A 19369-nucleotide genomic window follows, 5' to 3' on the forward strand; every position below is an offset into this window, starting at 1 on the left:
TTTTATTTTTTTCCATGACTGGCATCCAACATATTATATGTTTATTTCTTCATTGCCTGTCCCTCCCTGCCCTGTTAGAATGTCAGAACCAGGAGGGCAGGGGTTTTGTCGTTTGTTCATGCTAATGTTTCCAGCACCAGGACAGCGCTGGGCACATAGTAGGCACCCCCTAATTAATCTATGAATGAATGAATGGATGGATGAATGAATAATAACCTTTTATCCGTTATTTGTTTTTCAAATATTTTCTCCATGTCTGCTACTTGCTCTTTACCTTCATTTATGGTGAGTCTGAGTGTAGAGAAAATTTTAATTGATGAGGTCAAATCTTTCAGTATTTTCATGTGTGGCTTTTGTGTTCTGCATTTTGCTTCAGACTTTTTTACCCCAAAGTTATAAGCATATTTTGGTGTATATTTTCCCTAAGACTTTTATATTTCTGTAGTATTTTGAATGATTTATTCCATGTGGAATGTATTTTTGTGGATGGTATGAGATATGGATCAAAATTTTTTTTTTACTTGGACAGCCAGTTCTACTCTTGTTGTATATTGAAGAGTCCGATCTTCGCTCTGTTGGTTTGAAATGCTGCCTTTATCATTACTGGGTGTTTGGATTTCTAATAGATTTCACTGATCCATTTGTATATTACTATACCAGAACCACTAGACTTTTTTTTTTTTTTGCGGTACGCAGGCCTCTCACTGTTCTGGCCTCTCCTGTTGCGGAGCACAGGCTCCGGACGTGCAGGCTCAGCGGCCATGGCTCACGGGCCCAGCTGCTCCGCGGCATGTGGGATCTTCCCGGACCAGGGCACGAACCTGCGTCCCCTGCATCGGCAGGCGGACTCTCAACCACTGCGCCACCAGGGAAGCCTAAAACCACTAGACTTTTGTAGTTTATTTTTCTATCAAGTGAGACGGGTCTCCCCTCTCTGTTCTTCTTTTTTTTTTTTTTTTAATATTTATTTATTTATTTGGGTGCTCTGGGTCTTAGCTGTGGCCCGCGGGATTTTGGGGCTCTTAGGGCTCTTAGCTGCAGCATGCGGGATCTGGTTCCCTGACCAGGGATCAAACCCGGGCCTCCTGCAGTGGAAGTGTGGAGTCTTAACCATTGGACTGCCAGGGAATTCCCTACATCTCTTTCTTGTTCCATTGATAGGGCAGGACCCCCAGAACATGGCACAGCGGCTGTCCTGGGGGGCTCGCTTGTCCTGTTCCTCCTTCATGGAGATGATCCCAGAGTGTCACTATTCAGTATGATGTTTGCTGGAGTTAAGAAGACTTGTATTTTTCTGTTTCTATTCTAAGAATTTCCTGTTATCTTGGATGAGTGTTAAACGGTATCAGGTTTTTGACCAGCCTTCTTGGTGTGGTGGAGACTGGGGTGTTGGCTAGGCCCACGGCTGCCCAGGATAACCCAAAGCCTTCCTGGCAGTTAGGTGTGGCCAGGTGACCACGCTCTGGCCATAGGGATATAAGCAGAAGTGACTGCAACTTCCCTGAAGTGAAGGGAGCCAGAGCAGAGGGAAGGGTGGCCTAGGAGGCCAGCCCACTTTGCCACACTCATGAGCCTGTTGTTCCGTACTTATTTACATTATTACTCAGGGACAGCCCTTCATAATTTCCAAAATGCTTTCCTGGATGGCAGCTCATTCAATTCCCACAGTAGCCAGACCAGGGCCCTTCCCCAGGAGGCGGCTGAAGCTGGGGTGACGTGAATCACCAGCCTGCCCGCAGGGGGATGCCCAGCAGGGCTCGCACTGGGAAGGGGAAGGCGCCAGTGCCATTGTTGGTGTGTGAGCAGTTTCTGTTTCATTTGCTAACTGGGCCTGCAGGACCTCTTCCCCACTGGGATCTGTCACGCCCGCTAGACCCAGTCTAGGGGAGCAGCCCTGGCCCCCTGCAGGCTGGCCTTGCCTCAGGGCTTTCAGGCAGCTGGACATTGCCTTGCCCCGTGCCCCCCAGACCCATTCAGCCACCCCATGTCTCTGGATGCTCCAGTGCCCATTCCGTCCACGGCTGCTCTTCCAGCCCCTGGAGCTCTGGATGGGGAGGTGGGATTTCACTGAGGATGAGCCTGGCGGCTCCTCTGAGACCTGCCCCTCCCCCGCAGGAGCCCTGGCTATCAGCTATCCACAGCCCATGGCCCAGCTTGGCTCTGGTATGGGGCACCTCTGTGGTCAGGAATGGGGCCCTTTGTGGGAGGCTCATGGGGCTCTGCGGTTGGCCCCGGTGCAGGAGAGTTCTGCAAAGGCGTGGGCGGGAAGGAGTGATGCTCTGGGCTGCCGGAACAGGATAGTCCTCCCCACTGGCCGCCTGCTGTGGACTTGGCCTTGCAGGACTCACTTCCCCTCTCTGGGCCTCTGTTTCCTCATCTGATGAAAATCCCTGGGGTGAGGCCTGGGCAAGGGAAAGGCAGGCAGAACTCTGCACTTTGTGAGGTCCCGCCAACGCAGCAGGACGGGTGTCTTCCCCCTCCCAGTGAGCGCTGCTGGGCAGCCCCTCTGTGCGGGCGGGTGGTGGGCAGGCGTGGTGAGTCATGTCGCCCCAGCCTCCCTGACCCCGGCCCTATGCCCAGTGACACCAGTAGGCAGAGAGGGCAGTGGGCCGGCGACAGCTGCGTGCGGGGAGTGGGGTGCTCCAGTGGGCAGCAGGCCCTGGGGGCTCAGCAGTGCTCCTGAGAGGGAGTCAGCTCTCCCCTAGGGTTACCGAGGGGGCTTCCTGGAGGCAGAGGTGAGGTGGGCTCCTCTCTGAGCCAAGGTAGGGGCGGTTCCCCAGCCCCTGGAGGATGGAATCTGGCCCCTCTCATTTGTAATCACATGTGAGATCCTGCTCCCTTTGGGTGGGTAAGGGGAGTGCCTGCTGTCCACAAGATCAGAGGCTGCCAGGGGCCATGGGGAAAGACAGTGCATCAGGCCTGCTCCCATCCCTGGGGAGTATCTCCTGCAGGCCGTGGGTCGGGGGGTCGGGGCCCAGGCACACCTTGGCTGTTTTTGGAGTGGCAGGGCCAATGCACGGAGCACAGGGACTTTGTGGGGAAAGAAAGGGCTGGCGTCCCAGCCCGAGCACACTGGGGAAAACCTTCGAGCCTCAGTTTTTTCATCTGCAAAACAGGGAGAATGAGTAATTCCCGTCTCTTAAAGTGATGTAAAACTGATAAGGATGTGATGGAATGTGGCTAGTTAGCACATGGTAGGTCACAAGAAGTGTGAGTTTGAAAACATTGCCAAGTGGTTTTTTTTTTGGCCGTGCCACGCCGCTTGCAGGATCTTAGCTCCCCGACCAGGGATGAACCCAGGCCTCCTGCAGTGGAAGCGCGGAGACCTAGCCACTGGACCACCAGGGGGAAGGTCCCCAAGTGGTTCTTGCTTTCAGCCAGAATGAGGCAATGCCCAGATGCCTGGGGCTGCTGAACAGAGAGTCAAGGAAGCCCCTGGGCTCTCGAGTGGGGCTGCAGAAGGCACGCACCAGCCGTATCCAGCGCCGGTCTGGCCTCCAGGACCTGGGGAATGTGGGAGAGCTTCTGGGTGGCTCCCAGTGGGGCCCATCAGTAAAGTGGACATTCTGGTCTTGAGTCTGAGGCCTGGGCAGAGGGGCCTGGTGAGTGGAGAAGGGGCAGGGCAGTGTACTTCTGGGGCCTGGGGAACTACCAGAAACATTGCTCTACCTGGTGAGCACCCTGTGCCGGATCCTGTCTAGGTCATGTTTGCCATCCCCCTGCCTCAAGGAGGGGCTTCAGTGCCCAGAGGGAAAAGGCTCTGGGGCAACTACCCTGTGGGGGGGCGGGGACAGTTCTGCATTCTGACCTTGGTCCCTCATGGTGCTGGTTTCCTCTCACCCCTTCTGCCTTAATGGACAAGTGCCTCAGGCTGAGCGTAGGCCTGGCTGGGGCTGAGCTTGGGGTGGACGCTGGTGCCCAGGGAGTGGTGGCTGAGATCCTGCTCTGGCCGAGGCTGCCCACCCGCCTCTGCCCACAAGGTGTGTGTCCCAGGCTGGAGAGGCACCTGTGCTGGTTCTGGAATGGGTGTGGAGCCACAGGGCAGGATGGAGGGTGCTCCCAGAGACCCTGGCACGAGGAGAAATCAGCAGGGGCTGGGTGAGGGCACAGGGAAGTTTTCCCGGAGAAGGTGGTGTCAGCGATCTGGGGACAGGGAACAGCAAGGGCAGAGTTTGGAAGTGGGGATGCAGAGTGGGACGGGGTCATGGTGAGCCCTCAAGGCCAGGCCCAGGAGTGGGGTCTGGCCCGTCACCGCACATGGTCTCTGTGCAGGGAGAGGTGGGCTCCACACCCAGGCAGGCGCTGCCATCAGGGGCCCCAGCCCTTCCTGTCCACACGAAGAGGCTGCAGTCCTGGGGGGAGGGGCTTGCCCAGGGTCACCTGCTGAGATTGGGGCCAGGCTGCCAGCACCAGGGGCTCTGCCTCAGCTCACTGCCCCATCCACCTCCCTTGGCCGCATCTGCCAGAAGCGGTATATTTAGTAAAAAGACTGAAGATGGGAAGCAGCCTGAAGAGGCGGGGAGGAGGGGAGGGGAGAAGGGGAGGGGGAGGGGGGGAGAAGGGGAGGGGGAGGGGGGGAGGAGGGAAGAGTAGAGGAGACCCGCCTGAGAGGAGAAAGCCCGAGCATGGGTGAAGGGAGCCGAGAGAGAAGGAAGAGGGGCAGGTGGCTTCCCAGCTGCAGGCCCTTCTGGACACTGCACGAGATGCCTCCCCGGGGCACCGCCCCTGCCCTTCTGTGGGTCCTCCTATGGGGTCCAGGCAGGGACAGTACATCCTCCCTGGCCCTCCTGTGTCCCTGGCGTCCCTCCCTCGCCCTCAAAAACCAGACCAGAAGTGGGGAAGCTCCAGCTGCCTGGGTTCCTGGCCTAATTACTATTGTCTTTGGAGCTGCACCCTGGGGCCTGTGGCCTTGTTCTGGCCTCCTGCCCTCCCCACTGCCAGGTGATCTTGCAGCCGCATGATGGCAGGAACACTGGGCATCTGGCCGTGCCTGGCCCCTGCAGGCTCTGGGAAGCTGGGCCTAGGTCGCTACTGCCTCTGCCTGGCCTAGCCTCCAGGGGCCTTTCCTGTCTCAGACTAAATTGGAGGCCTGCCCCTGCCCCTGTCCCTGGGGGAACTGAGGCAGGCACTCCTTGCCCAGGCCTGGCTGTGTGTGAGTCATGCTGGCGAGAGTTACACTCCAGAAAGGAGCAGGGGCAGCAGGGAGAACCTTTCCTGGATGGGATGCTCGAGAAGGGTCTGCTGAGGACGCGGCCTGGCTCCTTGGGCAGCTCTGGCTGGGCCTCCCTTTCCCTGGAGCCGGGGTTCCTGACTTGGGGCAGTGGATGGGCTCCAAGGGATTGCGTTGGTAGGGATGACACAAAGGCCAGCTCATAGTGAAGTGTCCCTGGGACACCTAGCACAGTGCCTGATACCCAGCGGGGCACTTCCACTAACGTGGGCTGTCTTGTTTAACCTCAAGGTGGCATCCCCGCCAAAGGACAGCACTGATGATGGGACCGCCTTGCAAGTTGTGTGTGAATGTGTGTGTGCGTGTGAGAGTGTGTGTGTGGCTCCAGAGGAGGAATCGCCCCGCTTGGACCCTCGCCAGTAGGAGAGCCAGCTTTTTTCTGTGGCAGCGCAGACAGGGAAGGGGACTGTCACATCTGAACTATCTGAGTGAGAAATGATCCTGGGCACTTGTATCCAGACCGGACCGGTGTTCCCTGTTAAACGGGGCGCGGCGCCGGTGGGCAGGGGCCTGTCTTGGGGGGCGGTCAGGAGTGAAGGTTGGCGGGCAGCACAGGCAGGTGGGTGTCTGTGTGCCGATGCGGTAGGCCCCGGAGCCAGGTCTGTGGATTGGCCCCTGGAGCCACTGGGGCAGGACCGCTCGTGGAGGGGCTTCTGCGGGCTGTCCTGGGGCTGGGGAAGCCACTTCCCAGTGGCGTGTGCAAGTGCCCATGGGTGATGGGAAGGGGCTTGGCTTTGAACATGTGTGATGCGTGTGACAACGTGTGTACAAGGATGGGGTGTGAGTGTGTGTCTGTATGTGCCTGTGGATGTCCAGGGCGACTCTCTCAGCCGTGATGGCTTCAGCTTTATCAGGAGCTGTCATGTTCAAGGGCAGCATAATCCGGTGTGCAGACCTAATCCTCCCTAATCCTTTCCGGGCATTTCCTCTCTGGCTTCTGACCCCCAGCCATCTGTGCTGCTCTGACCCCAGCTCGGCCCACAGCTCCTCTCTGGCTGTGGCCCCGTGGTGGGCAACTTCAATTCTCTGCCCTTTGCCCTCACAATGTCCCTCTTCCAGTTGTAAAACCAAGTCGTGGGGTGGCGGGAGTGCACGCAGCAGCCGGCATCCCTCGCCGGCTCCTGAGTCCCCGGTCGCGTGGAGTGGGTGCCCAGGCAGGGCTGGGGGCAGGAGGGAAGGGAGGAAAGCTTGGGCCTCCTCATTCTCCTAGTCAGCCCAAAGCCGGGAGCCCTCCTCTGCTCTGTCCATAATTCCTGTCCCTTCTCCCCGCACCTGACCCTGGATTCCACCTCCACTTTCCCTGCCACCGCTGTGCAGTCACGGTCCCCTGACCTCCCTGTGGCCACAAGCCATTCTCCAGCCACCGCTGGAGGGGCTCTTCTGGTTGGGTTGCCCCACTTAATCAAGACCCTCCAAGGATTCCTATTGTCCTTTTAATCAAATCAGACTCACACAGGCCGACCAGACCCAACAGGAGCTGGCTGTGAGGCTGCTGGGACCTGTCTCTCCAGTCATCCGCCCAGCAAGTCTTGGGGCCTGCCAGCTTGTCCCACCCCAGGGCCTTTGTCCCTCCCCTCTCCCCGTACCTCCACTTGCTGGCTTGGATGGCCCTTCCCTGCCCCCTTCCTGACCGACCCCTTCTCATCCCTCAAGTTACAAGGCCACTCCCCCCAGAGGCCTCCCCCTGCTCTATCTCTTTCCCCTCTGGGGCTATATCCACAGCACCTACCCTTATATGATATTAGCTCTTTTTTTTTTTTCTTCCAGTTTTACAGACACATAACTGACATACAGCACTGTATACGTTTACAGCGTACACCCTCATGATTTGACTTACATACATCAGGAAGAGATGACCACAGTGAGTTTGGTGACTATCCATCATCTTAAATAGATACAAAACTAGAGAAACAGAGAAAATATATTTTCTCCTTGTGAGGAGAACTCAGGACTTACTCTCCTAACGACTTGCATGTATAACATGCAGCAGCGTTAACTACGTTTATCATGTTGGAGGTTACGTCCCTAGCGCTTATTTACCTTATAACTGGCAGCTTGTACTTTTCGACTGTCTTCATCCCCTCCCCTGCCAACTCCCCACGTCTGGTAACCACAAATCTGATCTACTTTTCTGTGCGTTCGTTCGTGTGATTTTTCTGGAAGTACGATTGAACTACAACATGATGTTCGTTCCTCTTACACAATAGAGTGATCCCATATTGCTCTGCATTTCAAAAGGATCACCGCCATAGTCACCATCTGCCGCCCTACAAGGATGTTACAAGACTATTGACTGTGTTCCTCCCACTGTCCACTTCATCCCCGTGACTCATATATTTTGCAACTGAAAGTTTGTACCTCTTAATCTCCCTCACCTATTTCTCTCCTCCCCTCATTATTTATTAAATTTATTAACATTTATTATTATTTTAGTTTATTTTTATTTCTATTATTTAATAATAAGTTTTATTTTATTATTAAATTTAAAATTTATTATTTAAATTTACCGGTCTAGTTTCTGTTTCCCCACTGGAAGGTCAGCCCCATGAGGGCAGAAAACTGATCTGTCCTGTTCGTGGTGCAGCCCTAGCACCCAGAACGGAGCCTGGCTCTGAATACCCAGTGAACGTATGAGTGCTGGGACCCGAGGGGAGCCAGCGGCACTCAGTGAGCCCAGGGCCTTTGAGCTGTGCTGGCAGAGCTCGCTCTTTTTTTTTTTTTTTTAGTGAAGAATACCTTTTATTTATTTGTTTTTTATTTAATTTTTTTAAATTGAAGTATAGTTGAGTTACAATGTTATGTTAATTACTGCTGTACAGCAAAGAGATTCCGTTACACGTATATACATTCTTCTTCATATTCTTTTCCATTATGGTTTATCACATATTGAATATAGTTTCCTGTGCTATACAGTAAGACCTTGTTGTTTATCCTTTCTGTATATACCAGTTTGCATCTGCTAATCCCAAACTCCCAACCCAACCGTCTCCCACCCTCCTCCCCCTTATATGACAGAGCTCGCTCTTGAACCTAGGACACCTAGCTACAAGGGGGCTCTTCCCCTCACATGCTGGCATGTTTACTCTCTGGAACCGTCCTCTGCTCTGGGGACCTGAGGGCATCTCTTCTGCCCTGGAGTAGGGCAAGGTGGGGGTGAAGGGTGCGGCAGGGCCCCATCCTGACACTGACCTTTGTCCAACGTTGTGGCTTTTCAACTGTAATCAACTTCCTGTTTGACGGCTAGCTGAGGGCATAGGGACAAGTCACCGCATCTCCAGAGATGCATCATTGGTCTCCCACCGTGAGCTGTGCTCTGTGCTTCCCCATGGCCTGTGCATCCCCAAGGAGTCTGTAGCTGAGCTGAGGAGACAGCACTGATGACCTAAAACTAGCAAGGTCCCGTGAGAGCACAGCCTGCGTGGCCAGAGCCCAGCACAGAGATAGGAGGGCTTGGGTGAGGGTGGAAGGTGGATGGGAAGAGCCTGGACAGGTGGGGTGGGGACCTGGATTCCAGAGGCAGGAGGGACACAAAATTGTGAGTTCAAACTCTGGCTCTACCACCTACTAACTGTGACAGTTTGGGTTAAGTCAGTTAGCCCCTTGGTGCCTGGGTTTCCCCATTTGTATTTGGGGTACCAGTCGTTCCCACCCCTTAGGGCTCATTGCAGTTTACATGCAGTAACTCCGGTAAAGGTCTTAGAATGGGGCCAGGCACGGGGCAAGCACTGATGAATGTTACTTGTGTGGTTGTCATGATAAAGAGAGACGAGACCTGGCAGGAGGTGTGCGCTGGTGGAGGGGTGGATGCAAACACAAATGGGCCCAGACACAGGGCAGTCTAGTGGTTGAAGCCCAGGTTCCAAACCCAGTGCTCCCATTTACAGGCTGGGTGGCCTTGGTTCAGCCACCTGTAACCCTTTTAGGCCTCGGTTTCCCCATCTGCAAAGTGAGGGTAACGATGCCGCCCCCAAGCCCTGAAGCTTAGAGGCAGTAATGCCTAGAAGACACCTAGCGTAGTGCTATTGTTTAAGAAGGCACAGAGAGGTTAAATCACTTGCCCAAGGCCACACAGCAAGGAAGCAGCCCAGCTGTGTTTGAGCCAAGGCAATGTGGCTCCAGAGCCCCCATGGCTCCCTGATGCACACCACTGTTGCCATTGCCCCACTGTTCATGGTATTGCTGGTCTTCAGGGGAGTGGCCCAGCCTGGTCTTTGATGGAGGTAAAGGTGTCAGGGGTGATGGGGTGGGAAGGAGTAGTCTCTGGATCCTCTGGGCCTCGAAGTCCCCTTGCTACCCCTCACAATGCACCCACTTCAGGCTGTGGGGAAGCCCTGTGACCGCGGTGTGGTCACATTTCTGAGAATCCCACACCTCTTGCCCAATCGTTACCACTAGTGACAGAGCTCTTCCTTAGCAACTTATCCTCTCCCCTTCTTGGCTACCTGGGCCCAAGCCAAGGGCATCTCTGGCCGACAGGTGGGAACGGGACCAGTTTAATTGCGGCGGTGGCCATGGGTTGGGGGCCAGGGGTGTGCTGGGAGTGGGTGCCTGACAGGGGAAGAGACCAGGGAGGCAGGGTCTCCTCTAGCTGCAACCCCAGGCACATCTAGGGGTGCAGCCAAGCCCAGATCCCCTTGATGGACACGCCCATGGAGCAGGCAGGGACCCCAACAAGCAGAGCCATCTCTGGCCTTGGCAACGAGTTGGGCTCTCCCAGATCCCCTTCCTCAGGGCTGTGGCCACCTCTCCCCTCTGTGCCTCAGCCTCCTTTCTTTTCTTCCTTTTTTTTTTTTAAAGGTAAAATTTTAATTTTAAATTTAGTTTAAATTTTTAAATTTAATTTAAAAAAATTAAATATTTTTTTAAAAGTTAAAATTATTTAGAATTTTATTCTATTTATTTCTTTTTATACAGCAGGTTCTTATTAGTTATCTATTTTTTACATATTAGTGTATACATGTCAATTCCAATCTCCCAGTTCATCCCCCCCCACTTTCCCCTGCTTAGTGTCCATATGTTTTTTCTCTACATCTATATCTCTATTTCTGCCCTGCAAACTGGTTCGTCTGTACCATTTTTCTAGATTCCACATATATGCGTTAATATACAGTATTTGTTTTTCTCTTTCTGACTTACTTCACTCTGTATGATACTGTCTAGGTCCAACCACGTCTCTACAAATGACTCAATTTTGTTCCTTTTTATGGCTGAGTAATATTCCATTGTATATATGTACCACATCTTCTTTATCCATTCGTATGTTGATGGTCAGCCTCCTTTCTTGATGGGAGACTGTGGCAGGAGGGAAAACCGGACCCCACAGAAGCGCATCACGCCAAAGCTGGAAGGGACCGCAGGGCTGCCCTCCTGAGCAAAGGCTCTGGCGTCTACTTCCTGCATCACACTTTTTAACATCTTTGGGTACCATCTGTACCGTCCAACTCAGTTTTCACAAACCTAAAATTTATTTTTAAAGGAAACTATATCATTACTCTAGGTGAATAACCATGAGTACAAGATGCTCCCCCAAATTAATATTCAAACAGTGACGTCAGCTCCCCGAGGGCAGTGGTTTGTGATTTATTGCTGTATCTCCAGAACCCAGAACAGTACCTGACATATAACAGGTACTCAACATATATTTTTTGAATGAAGGGCCGGGTAAATTAGTAAATATAGAAAAGAATGTGTGACCTGGATGTGGATGCTTAGAGAAGGTGCAGAGCCTTTGTTAAAACAAGGAAAAGCAGGGACCTCCCTGGCGGTGCAGTGGGTAAGAATCAGCCTTCTAATGCAGGGGACCTGGGTTCGATTCCTGGTTAGGGAACTAAGATCCCACATGCCACGGGGCAACTAAGCCCGTGCGCCACAACTGGAGAGCCCACGTGCTGCAACTGCTGAGCCTGCATGCTCTGGACCCCACGCACCACAACTAGAGAGGAGGCCGCGTGCTGCAACGAAAGATCCCATGTGCCGCAACACCCTACGCAGCCAAATAAATAAATAAATATTTTTTTAAAAATGAGGAAAAGCGAGTATTTGAGAGGCATGAAAGCCACACCAGCCCCAAATGGAGACTTTCTTCTTCTTTATTTTAAAATTTATTTTATCAAAGTATAGTCGATTTACAATGTTGTGTTAATTTCTGCTGTACAGCAAAGTGATTCAGTTATACATACATACACACACACACACACATATATATATATATACACATTCCTTTTCATATTCTTTTCCGTTATGGTTTATCCCAGGATATTGAATATAGTTCCCTGTGCTATGCAGTAGGACCTTGTTTATTCATTCTTTATATGAGTCTGCATCTGCTAATACCAAACTCCCAGTTCATCCCTCCCCATCCCCCCGCCCCTTGGCAACCACAAGTCTGTTCTCTAGGAGACTTTATTCTTCATGTATCCATCGTGTCCAGGAGAGGGTCCTCAGCAAGGCTGCCCCAGTGATGGGACACATGCGTGTGGGGACAGACGCCAGCCCCCTCAGCCACATGTGGCCACTTCTGAGTCTACCTTGCTGAGGTGGCTGCCTAAGGGGACTCTCTCCTTTACTGGCCCTCCCCGCCTTCCCCACTGTGCTGGACAGGGCCGTCTTCGCAGAGCATGGAGTCACTGTCCCCGCCTGGCAGGAGCCTGTGGGAGTGGCCACCATGCCACTTGGGCAGAGGCCTGGCACAGGAAGCCTGACGTCGTCCTGACTCATGGCTCAGGCGGGCTGGGGGTGGTTGTCACTTGTCACTCTCACCTTCACACCTGCCTTGACGTAAGGATCATAGTCACACCATTCATTCCTTCCTCTCTCCCCGGAGCATCTGCTTGGGGTATGGGTTTGGAAGGAGGAGGGAGGACAATACAAGAACACAACACAACGCTTTGGGCTTCTGTGGAAGGGAAGTTGCTCTGCATGGGGCTGGGGGCCGGGTGGGGGCAGGGAAAGACCCGGAAACCCAAAGGCAGGAGGCGAGTGACACGTAAACAGCCATCAAAATAGATGGTTACAAGCAAGAATGACACAGAATCATCATTTGTTCCAGTTGGGTATTTTAATTAAAAAAAAAAAAAACTGAGCCCCAAACTTGCTTGATAGTGTCGGCTCTGTAACAGCCAGGCCAGGGAAACAAAGCCCCCCAAAACCCGAGTATGGCACCATCCCCCCATCCCTGGCCCCTGCTGTCCCTTTACCACCTAGTGAAGAGGGTCATCCCTCCGGGACCTGCGACCTGTGGGGCAGCCAGTGCAACGGAGACCCCTCCTCACCCGTTTCTCCACCCACATGTCCAGACCCCTGCCTCGTCTCTGCCAGGAAATGGTGGTCCTTGAGGAGGTGGCAGAGGGGGAGAGACATCCCGGGGCCATGACTCACCAAGGGTGGGGGGATCTTTAGTCAGAGGAGAAGTGGGGGTGGGACTTGGGTTCCATCTTCTTCCCACTCTCTCCTTACCCCGAGCTTGGGCTTTCACCCAGTTATGAGGGTGGGCGTTTCCCTAGTTTGGGAATAGGGGAAAGAGGCCGAGGGGAGCCCCTCCTTCATGGCTAAGTCAGGCCTCCTTGAGCCTGTGTTCCAGAGCTGAAAAGGGAACACCCCAAAGGCAGTGGCATTGACGGGGGTACATACATGTAGTCACCTTGGGCGGAAATCACTGGTCCTGGCCAGAGCTCTGGGCAGGGCAACTGGGCACTGTGTGGCTAGCGCAAACCTTTGCCAACACACTCCCACTCCCACGTGGGACTGCAAGGTGCACGCCATTCTCCCTAGGAGGGGAAGAGGCTCAGCCCGGCGTGGGAGTCCAGGGTCTGGAGCCCCTACGCAGCTGGACTGAATTTCACCCCTGAGCTAGGATCCCAGCTGGCCAGTCCTCTCTGCTCCTCCCCGTGGAGCTGGAAGCCCATGTCTCCCAGCAGAGCAGGTGACACCAGCCCCATGGGTCAGCAAGACTGGACCTGCTATCCTTTTGTGTGCTCTGTAATTTACCCCTGGAGTCAGCCATTAAGTCATTTGCCGGGCTGATGCCAACGATAAGGGCCTGGATCTGTGGCCCAGACTCCTCGGCTCTGTTGTAGGCTCTACCGCATCAGCCTCCAGACTGGCCTGGGAGGGAGGGATGGGACATTGCAGGTGTCTGGGCACTGCCACAGCCTCAGAGCCTCGGAACCAGTGTAGGTGAGCAGTTGGTCTATTATACACTCCCATCTTACAGGTGGGAACACTGAGGCCTGAGAGGGTGAACTGCCCCAGGACTCTTTGGAGTCCTTGCGGCTTCTATCCCCCGCATCCCCTCTCCTTCGCAGCACACACAAGCTACCAGCTCTGTCTCCATCAACAGATGATGCTCCAACACACACATACAGACACATCAACACACTACGGGGAACAGTTTACAGTTTACAATCCAAGTGCAGGGCTTGGGGGTCCACGATGGGTCCTAGTGGTAGCCCTCCAAGACAGTCTGGACCTAGGGGTCTGCAGTAGGGCTGGAAGGGTCTCACAAAGGGCAGAGACTCAGGGGAGTGGGGGCCTTGGGGGTTGGGTTCTGAAATCCCATGCAGCTAAGGTGGGGATGGGGGTGGCTCCCACTCCAGGGCACTGTCCCCACGTACCTGAATGTCCCTGCTTTGGAGGAATTCAGCTGCCAACATCTCTTGCCCCCGTGCAGGGGCCCAGATTCCCCCACACACACCTGGGGCTCACCACATCCGGCCCCAGGGCTGGCAGCTGAGTTGGGGGCAGGCAGAAGGGATGTGGATTAACCAGCTTCCCAGTCTTACTGCTCATCGCCTTGCTCCAGTCCAGTCCTGGGTCCCTGCTGTCCAGAGGCTCTGCTGCAGGCCTAGGGAGGACTCGGGGGAGTGGGGAGTGGTGGGCGGAGAGAGTGGGGGAGGCAGATTCTGGTAGTTCTTCTCCCTCTTCCCCTTGGTGAGGCTCCTGAAATTCCCACAAGGCCCCAGGGAGAGCCCAGCAGCGTCAGCAGAGTTCCCCTTCAGAGCTGGCCTGCGACTTGGGGAAGTGCTTCACTCTGGGCCCCTGGGGTTTCCCTGGGCTCCGGGGGAAGAAGCCTTGTCCCGTTAATAACTGGAAAGTCGTCACGGGCCCCCTGCCTCCCCCCATGCCAAGGCCCAGAGGTCCTCCTCATGCCAGCGCTTAGGGTCTTGGGCTCAGAGGACAACGTTCTGGCCTAGCTTGGTCACTGAGCAGCTGCAAAACCCCGAGTGCTGGTCTCAGCCATGAAACGGGGGAGGGGGAGGGGAAATAAAGCCCCTCTGGCCCAGGGTCTCTAAGCAGAAGAGAAAAGGTACATCAAAGCACGGCGCCCCATCCTCCAGTGCGGAAATCATCCGTGGCAACAGACGGTAGTCAATTTTTGTTGTAGCAGATTCCTAGAAGGGGAGAAACCCTGGGAGGTTAAGGGAACAGGGAAAAGGGAGAGCAAGCGGGGCGAGGGGCACCACGGGCTCCGAGGTCTCCGGGGATGCGGACGTGTATCTATCTGAGTAGCCGGGTGCCCGAGGACCAAGCGGCGCGAAGCAGGTCCAGGGGTGAGAGCGCTCAGGAAGAGTCCTGGGGCGCAAAGGCGGGAGGGGGGCGTTTGGGCAAACACCTTCCTTTCGGAGCTAGTGCCCGGCTTCCTCTCCCAGTGCACCCCTCCCCCCAGCCGGTCCGAGCCCCGGGCCAGCCCAGCCTGCGCCCCGCGTGAGGCCGCGGGGGCGGCGCCGGCGCCTTCCTGCTTTGCCCATGTATGGTGACCCAGGAGGCCGTCCCACGGCTACTTAAGCCCCAGCGCTGGAGAGGGCGCCCGGAACAGACGGTTCGGGTAGCGCGGCCGCCGCGGGAGTCCGGAGCGCTCGCGGGGAGAGGGGGAAGGAGAGGAAGAGGTGCGGGAATAGGGGAGAGGAGGCTGCCCGGGGCCGGCAGACATGGGGCTGGAGGCGGCGCAAGAGTTGGACTGCACGGCGCTGGGCGCGCTGCTGCGGGAGCCGCGGGAGGCTGAGCGCACGCTGCTGCTCGACTGTCGCCCCTTCCTGGCCTTCTGCCGCCGCCACGTGCGCGCCGCGCGGCCGGTGCCCTGGAACGCGCTGCTGCGGCGCCGCGCGCGCGGCCCCCCCGCCGCCGCCCTCGCCTGCCTGCTGCCTGACCGCGCGCTGCGGGCGCGCCTGGCCCGCGGGGAGCTGGCGCGGGCCGTGGTGCTGGACGAGGGCAGCGCCTCGGTGGCAGAGATCCAGCCCGACGGCCCGGCCCACGCGCTGCTTGCCGCGCTGCTGCACGAGACCGGCGCCGGACCCACCGCCGTGTGCTTCCTGCCGGGTGAGCGCCGGCCCGCCCTCGGCCCCCGCCCCGTCCCCGACCCGCGCCGGGCCCTCCCGGCTAACCGTGTCTTGGTCCTCCTTGCAGGAGGCTTCGACAGCTTTCAAGCCTGCTGCCCCGATCTGTGCTCTGAGTCCCCCGGCCCCGCGATGCCACCCGAAAGCAGCCGCTCCGACCCCAGGGCTCCCTCGTATGACCAGGTGAGTTGAGATCAGGGCTCCTTGTCAGTGTCATGCAGGGTAGGCGCCCCTGGGGAAAGAGTCTGCCATTTGTGGATGCAGGAGTCTGTCCATGTCCACGGTCACCTAAGGGTGTGTGTGTGTGTGTGTTTCCGCCCCCAAATGGGAGCACACCTTTGTGTGTGCCTGGCGGTCGTTGCTGGTGTGCATCTCTGTGAGTCTGCGTATGTCCTGTGAGCAGCAAAATTTGGGGGTTTGAGGGGAATGTGTGTATCTTTGTGTGTGTATCTCTGTATGTCCCCTTGGGTCCTCCTGGTATTCCGGAGTCTGATCCTTAGACAGGGATCCCTGGCTAAGAGCTCCTCTTGCCTGGGCCAGTCTGCCCTGTTTCTGTCCCGCTGGTGTTCAAGCCCTCCAGGCTTGGGCTGAGACCTCACCACTGTCCCTCCCCCTTCCCGTGCAGGGTGGCCCTGTGGAGATCTTGCCCTACCTGTACCTGGGCAGCTGCAGCCATTCGTCGGACCTGCAGGGGCTGCAGGCTTGCGGCATCACAGCCGTCCTCAACGTCTCAGCCAGTTGCCCCAACCACTTTGAGGGCCTGTTGCGCTACAAGAGCATCCCGGTGGAGGACAGCCAGATGGTGGAGATCAGCGCCTGGTTCCAGGAGGCCATTGGCTTCATTGGTAAGAGGTGGGCCTCAGGCCCAGGACCTGCTGGAGCTCCAGGGGAAGGGGCTGGGGCACTTGTCTCCTTCCCTGCCCACCTTCCCGTCTGACCCCCCTCTCCCATTTCCCTTGCAGACTCAGTGAAGAACAGCGGAGGCCGGGTGCTGGTGCACTGCCAGGCGGGCATCTCGCGCTCCGCCACCATCTGCCTGGCGTACCTGATACAGAGCCACCGCGTGAGGCTGGACGAGGCCTTCGACTTTGTTAAGCAACGCCGGGGAGTCATCTCCCCCAACTTCGGTTTCATGGGGCAGCTGCTGCAGTTTGAGACTCAGGTGCTCTGTCACTGAGGCTGGGTCCCACCATGCTCGCTCCCCCAGGGCAGAGGCACACAGAGCTGCCTGATTCCTGGGGACAGTGGGGGCCCCAGTTCCCCACTGTCCCCCTCCCCTCAGGGAGATCTGCCCCTTCCTTGGAGTTCAAAAAGCCCCCAGGTGGGCACGCTGGGTGCAGGGATGCTGGACTTTCTCACCTGGTGCTCTTCTGCTGGGGTTTGAGGGCCGGCCCTCGTTCCTCATTCCGGAAGGAGGATGGAGGGCGTGTCTGCTTCCCTCCTCCCCGTCCTCTGACAGAAACCAACTGGACTCTACACCCACGACTCCCACTGGTCTGATCACCATGTTGGAGCCCTTGGCAGCCTGAGGGCTCTAAGGAACGAGCTGTGACAACCAGGAGCCCTGTGTGGAGCTCGGGGAAGGGATGCGGGCGCTGTGTCTGGACCTCTCGCTTGCGTGTGTACGTGAGCGTTTCACGCCTGTGTTGGCGTTGGAAAGTTATTTGTGTTCAACTGACATTTAACACTCCCTCCCCCACTTCCTCCCAGCCCTGTGGGCGGGGGTGGGAAACTTAGCACTTTATATTTATACGGAACATTGAGGATGTGTCAATAAAATATTGTTTTGTTTAAGAAACAACTTCTCAAGTGTCTGACCTCAAGTCAGTGCCTGGGGAAGTGCTCAAAAGCTGTTTCTTTTCTTTTTTTGATAAGTTTATTTATTTATTTATTTTTGGCTGTGTTGGGTGTTCGTTGCTGTGCACGGGCTTTCTCTAGTTGCGGTGAGCGGGGGCTACTCTTTGTTGCGGTGCGCGGGCTTCTCATTGCGGTGGCTTCTCTTGTTGCAGAACACGGGCTCTAGGCGTGCAGGCTTCAGCAGTTGTGCCGCACGGGCTTCGTTGCTCCGCGGCATGTGGGATCCTCCCGGACCAGGGCTCGAACCCGTGTCCCCTACACTGGCAGGCGGATTCCTAACCACTGTGCCACCAGGGAAGTCCCCCAAAGCTGTTTCTTAATCAGACCTTCCCTTCCCTTGTGTGGCGGGGTCTGGGAAATGGAAGGAGGAAGGTGCAGGGGTGACCTCACCGCGCAGCCCAGTCCTCCCTGTGCTGGTGTCCTTTCCTAGGCAGCCTTCTGTCTCCAGAGCTGAAAGTGATGGTTTCTGGGAGGCTGGCTCCAGCCTTATTCCAGTTACCAGCTTTGGTCCTGTTGGGGAGAAGACTGTGTTTACAATTCAGAGCTGGACTCCTCACTGCCCTGGTCAGACCCCGCTTCCTTTTTGGAACATGTGGATGGATGTGTGCGTGTGTGTGTGTGTGTGTGTGCAGCCACATGTGTGGCTCTTCCTCTGGGCGTGGGTGTCTATCCTTGGCCTGCACACACCTATGTGTCCCAGATGTTCCTACATGCCTGCATGTCTGCGTGTGCCTGTGGCTTCCCTGGGCTGTGTGTAACGTGCGCCCACGCTGGGGCAGTGCAGCCTGTCACCTCTTCTCCCACACCTCCGGGCTGGGTCCCCAGGCCTCAGAATGCCTGTCCCTTCCGGGGGTCATGGCAGCCCCTGATCCAGAGCTCCTTCCTGTCCCCAGAAAGCATGTGGCCTGGTGTCTGGTATGGAGGACAGGTCACCTGGGATGGGCTTAGTTGTTTTTCACACCCATCAACTACCACGTCTTCACTGAACATTGGTTACGTGGCCAGCGTGGACCGCCGATGAGACATGGGCCCAGCCTGAGCCAGAAGTGGAGGGTGCTGGAAAGGGGGTGCTGTGATTTGCCCGAGAGCATGGGGTGCTGAGGCCCTTGAGGACAGCTCAGCGTGGGCAGGTCCTGCATCAGCCTCCACTCTGATGCTCCCAGCCACTCGGAGTGTCATCTGGCTACGTCTATTTTGTCCTTCAAACTTGGTGCAGGCGTCACCCCTGCAGAATGACGACTGTTGCTGCGGGTGTTCTGAGCGCCTGGCAGGGCGCGCCTGAGTAGGGCAGTGTAGTTTGACAGTTAGGGGGCCTGTTTTGCTTTACCTCTCTGTGTCTTAGTTTCCTTGTCTGTAAAATGGGGTTTTGTCATTAGCTCCCACCTCTTAGGGTGGTGTTGAGGGTTACTCCAGTCAATCAAGGTAAAGCCTTAGCCCAGGAAATGTGAGTTACTGAAGGTCCGAGAAGTGAAGGTTTTCAGGTGTGTAGTTGCCTGGACGCTGGTGAGGGCAGGGCCCGTGGTCTGCTTGGCCCTGTGCCCAGAGTCTGGCAGGGGTGGGTGCCCACTCTACATGGCCGAACGAGGGACAAAGCCTGCCCGCTGTGCCTCATTCCCTCTACTCTGGGGGTGTGTGAGGTGCTCCCTGGCGGGGACTGAGCAGAGCTAGGGGTTGTTATCAGGGCTTCTGCAGGCCCTGAGTGTGTCTGTTTGGACCTGTCCACAAGGCCCACACCCAGCTCGGGGAGGGTGGGGGGCATCTGGGTCCCTGAGTTATCGGAGCCTTCCCGCGCCCCAGCTACTTCTCACACGAAACAGGACTGGTGGCTGAGGCCGCTGTCCATCGCCCCTCACCCCTGCCTCATTGCATCCTGTCTCCACCCCACCATACTGCACCCTCCCCTCTCCGTGTTTTTAAGTTGGCCTTTCAAGCAAACTGCGTTTCTTTCCCT

The 19369-nt window shown here is 56.1% G+C and overlaps 1 protein-coding gene across 1 annotated transcript; it reads left to right on the forward strand.

The window, feature by feature from the left end:
• The first annotated feature begins 12277 nt into the window (after positions 1–12277).
• Positions 12278–17351, forward strand: DUSP2 (dual specificity phosphatase 2). The gene is made up of 4 exons (XM_029232802.1): positions 12278–15544; positions 15632–15744; positions 16187–16406; positions 16524–17351. The coding sequence occupies exons 1-4, from the start codon at positions 15157–15159 to the stop codon at positions 16736–16738; spliced, it is 936 nt and encodes a 311-aa protein (XP_029088635.1). The 5' UTR covers positions 12278–15156; the 3' UTR covers positions 16739–17351.
• Positions 17352–19369: the final 2018 nt, after the last annotated feature.

The sequence above is a fragment of the Monodon monoceros genome, unplaced genomic scaffold (genome assembly GCF_005190385.1).
Source record: "Monodon monoceros isolate NGI ecotype Baffin Bay Population unplaced genomic scaffold, NGI_Narwhal_1 Super_Scaffold_19, whole genome shotgun sequence".
Classification (NCBI taxonomy): domain Eukaryota; kingdom Metazoa; phylum Chordata; class Mammalia; order Artiodactyla; family Monodontidae; genus Monodon; species Monodon monoceros.

Bases quoted from the DNA above. Each gene is read 5' to 3' on its own strand.
- DUSP2 (XM_029232802.1), top strand. From the start codon at position 15,157: ATGGGGCTGGAGGCGGCGCAAGAGTTGGACTGCACGGCGCTGGGCGCG. The intron at 15,545-15,631 runs GTGAGCGCCGGC...TCCTCCTTGCAG, and splicing joins CGCCGTGTGCTTCCTGCCGG to GAGGCTTCGACAGCTTTCAA. The intron at 16,407-16,523 runs GTAAGAGGTGGG...TTTCCCTTGCAG, and splicing joins GGAGGCCATTGGCTTCATTG to ACTCAGTGAAGAACAGCGGA.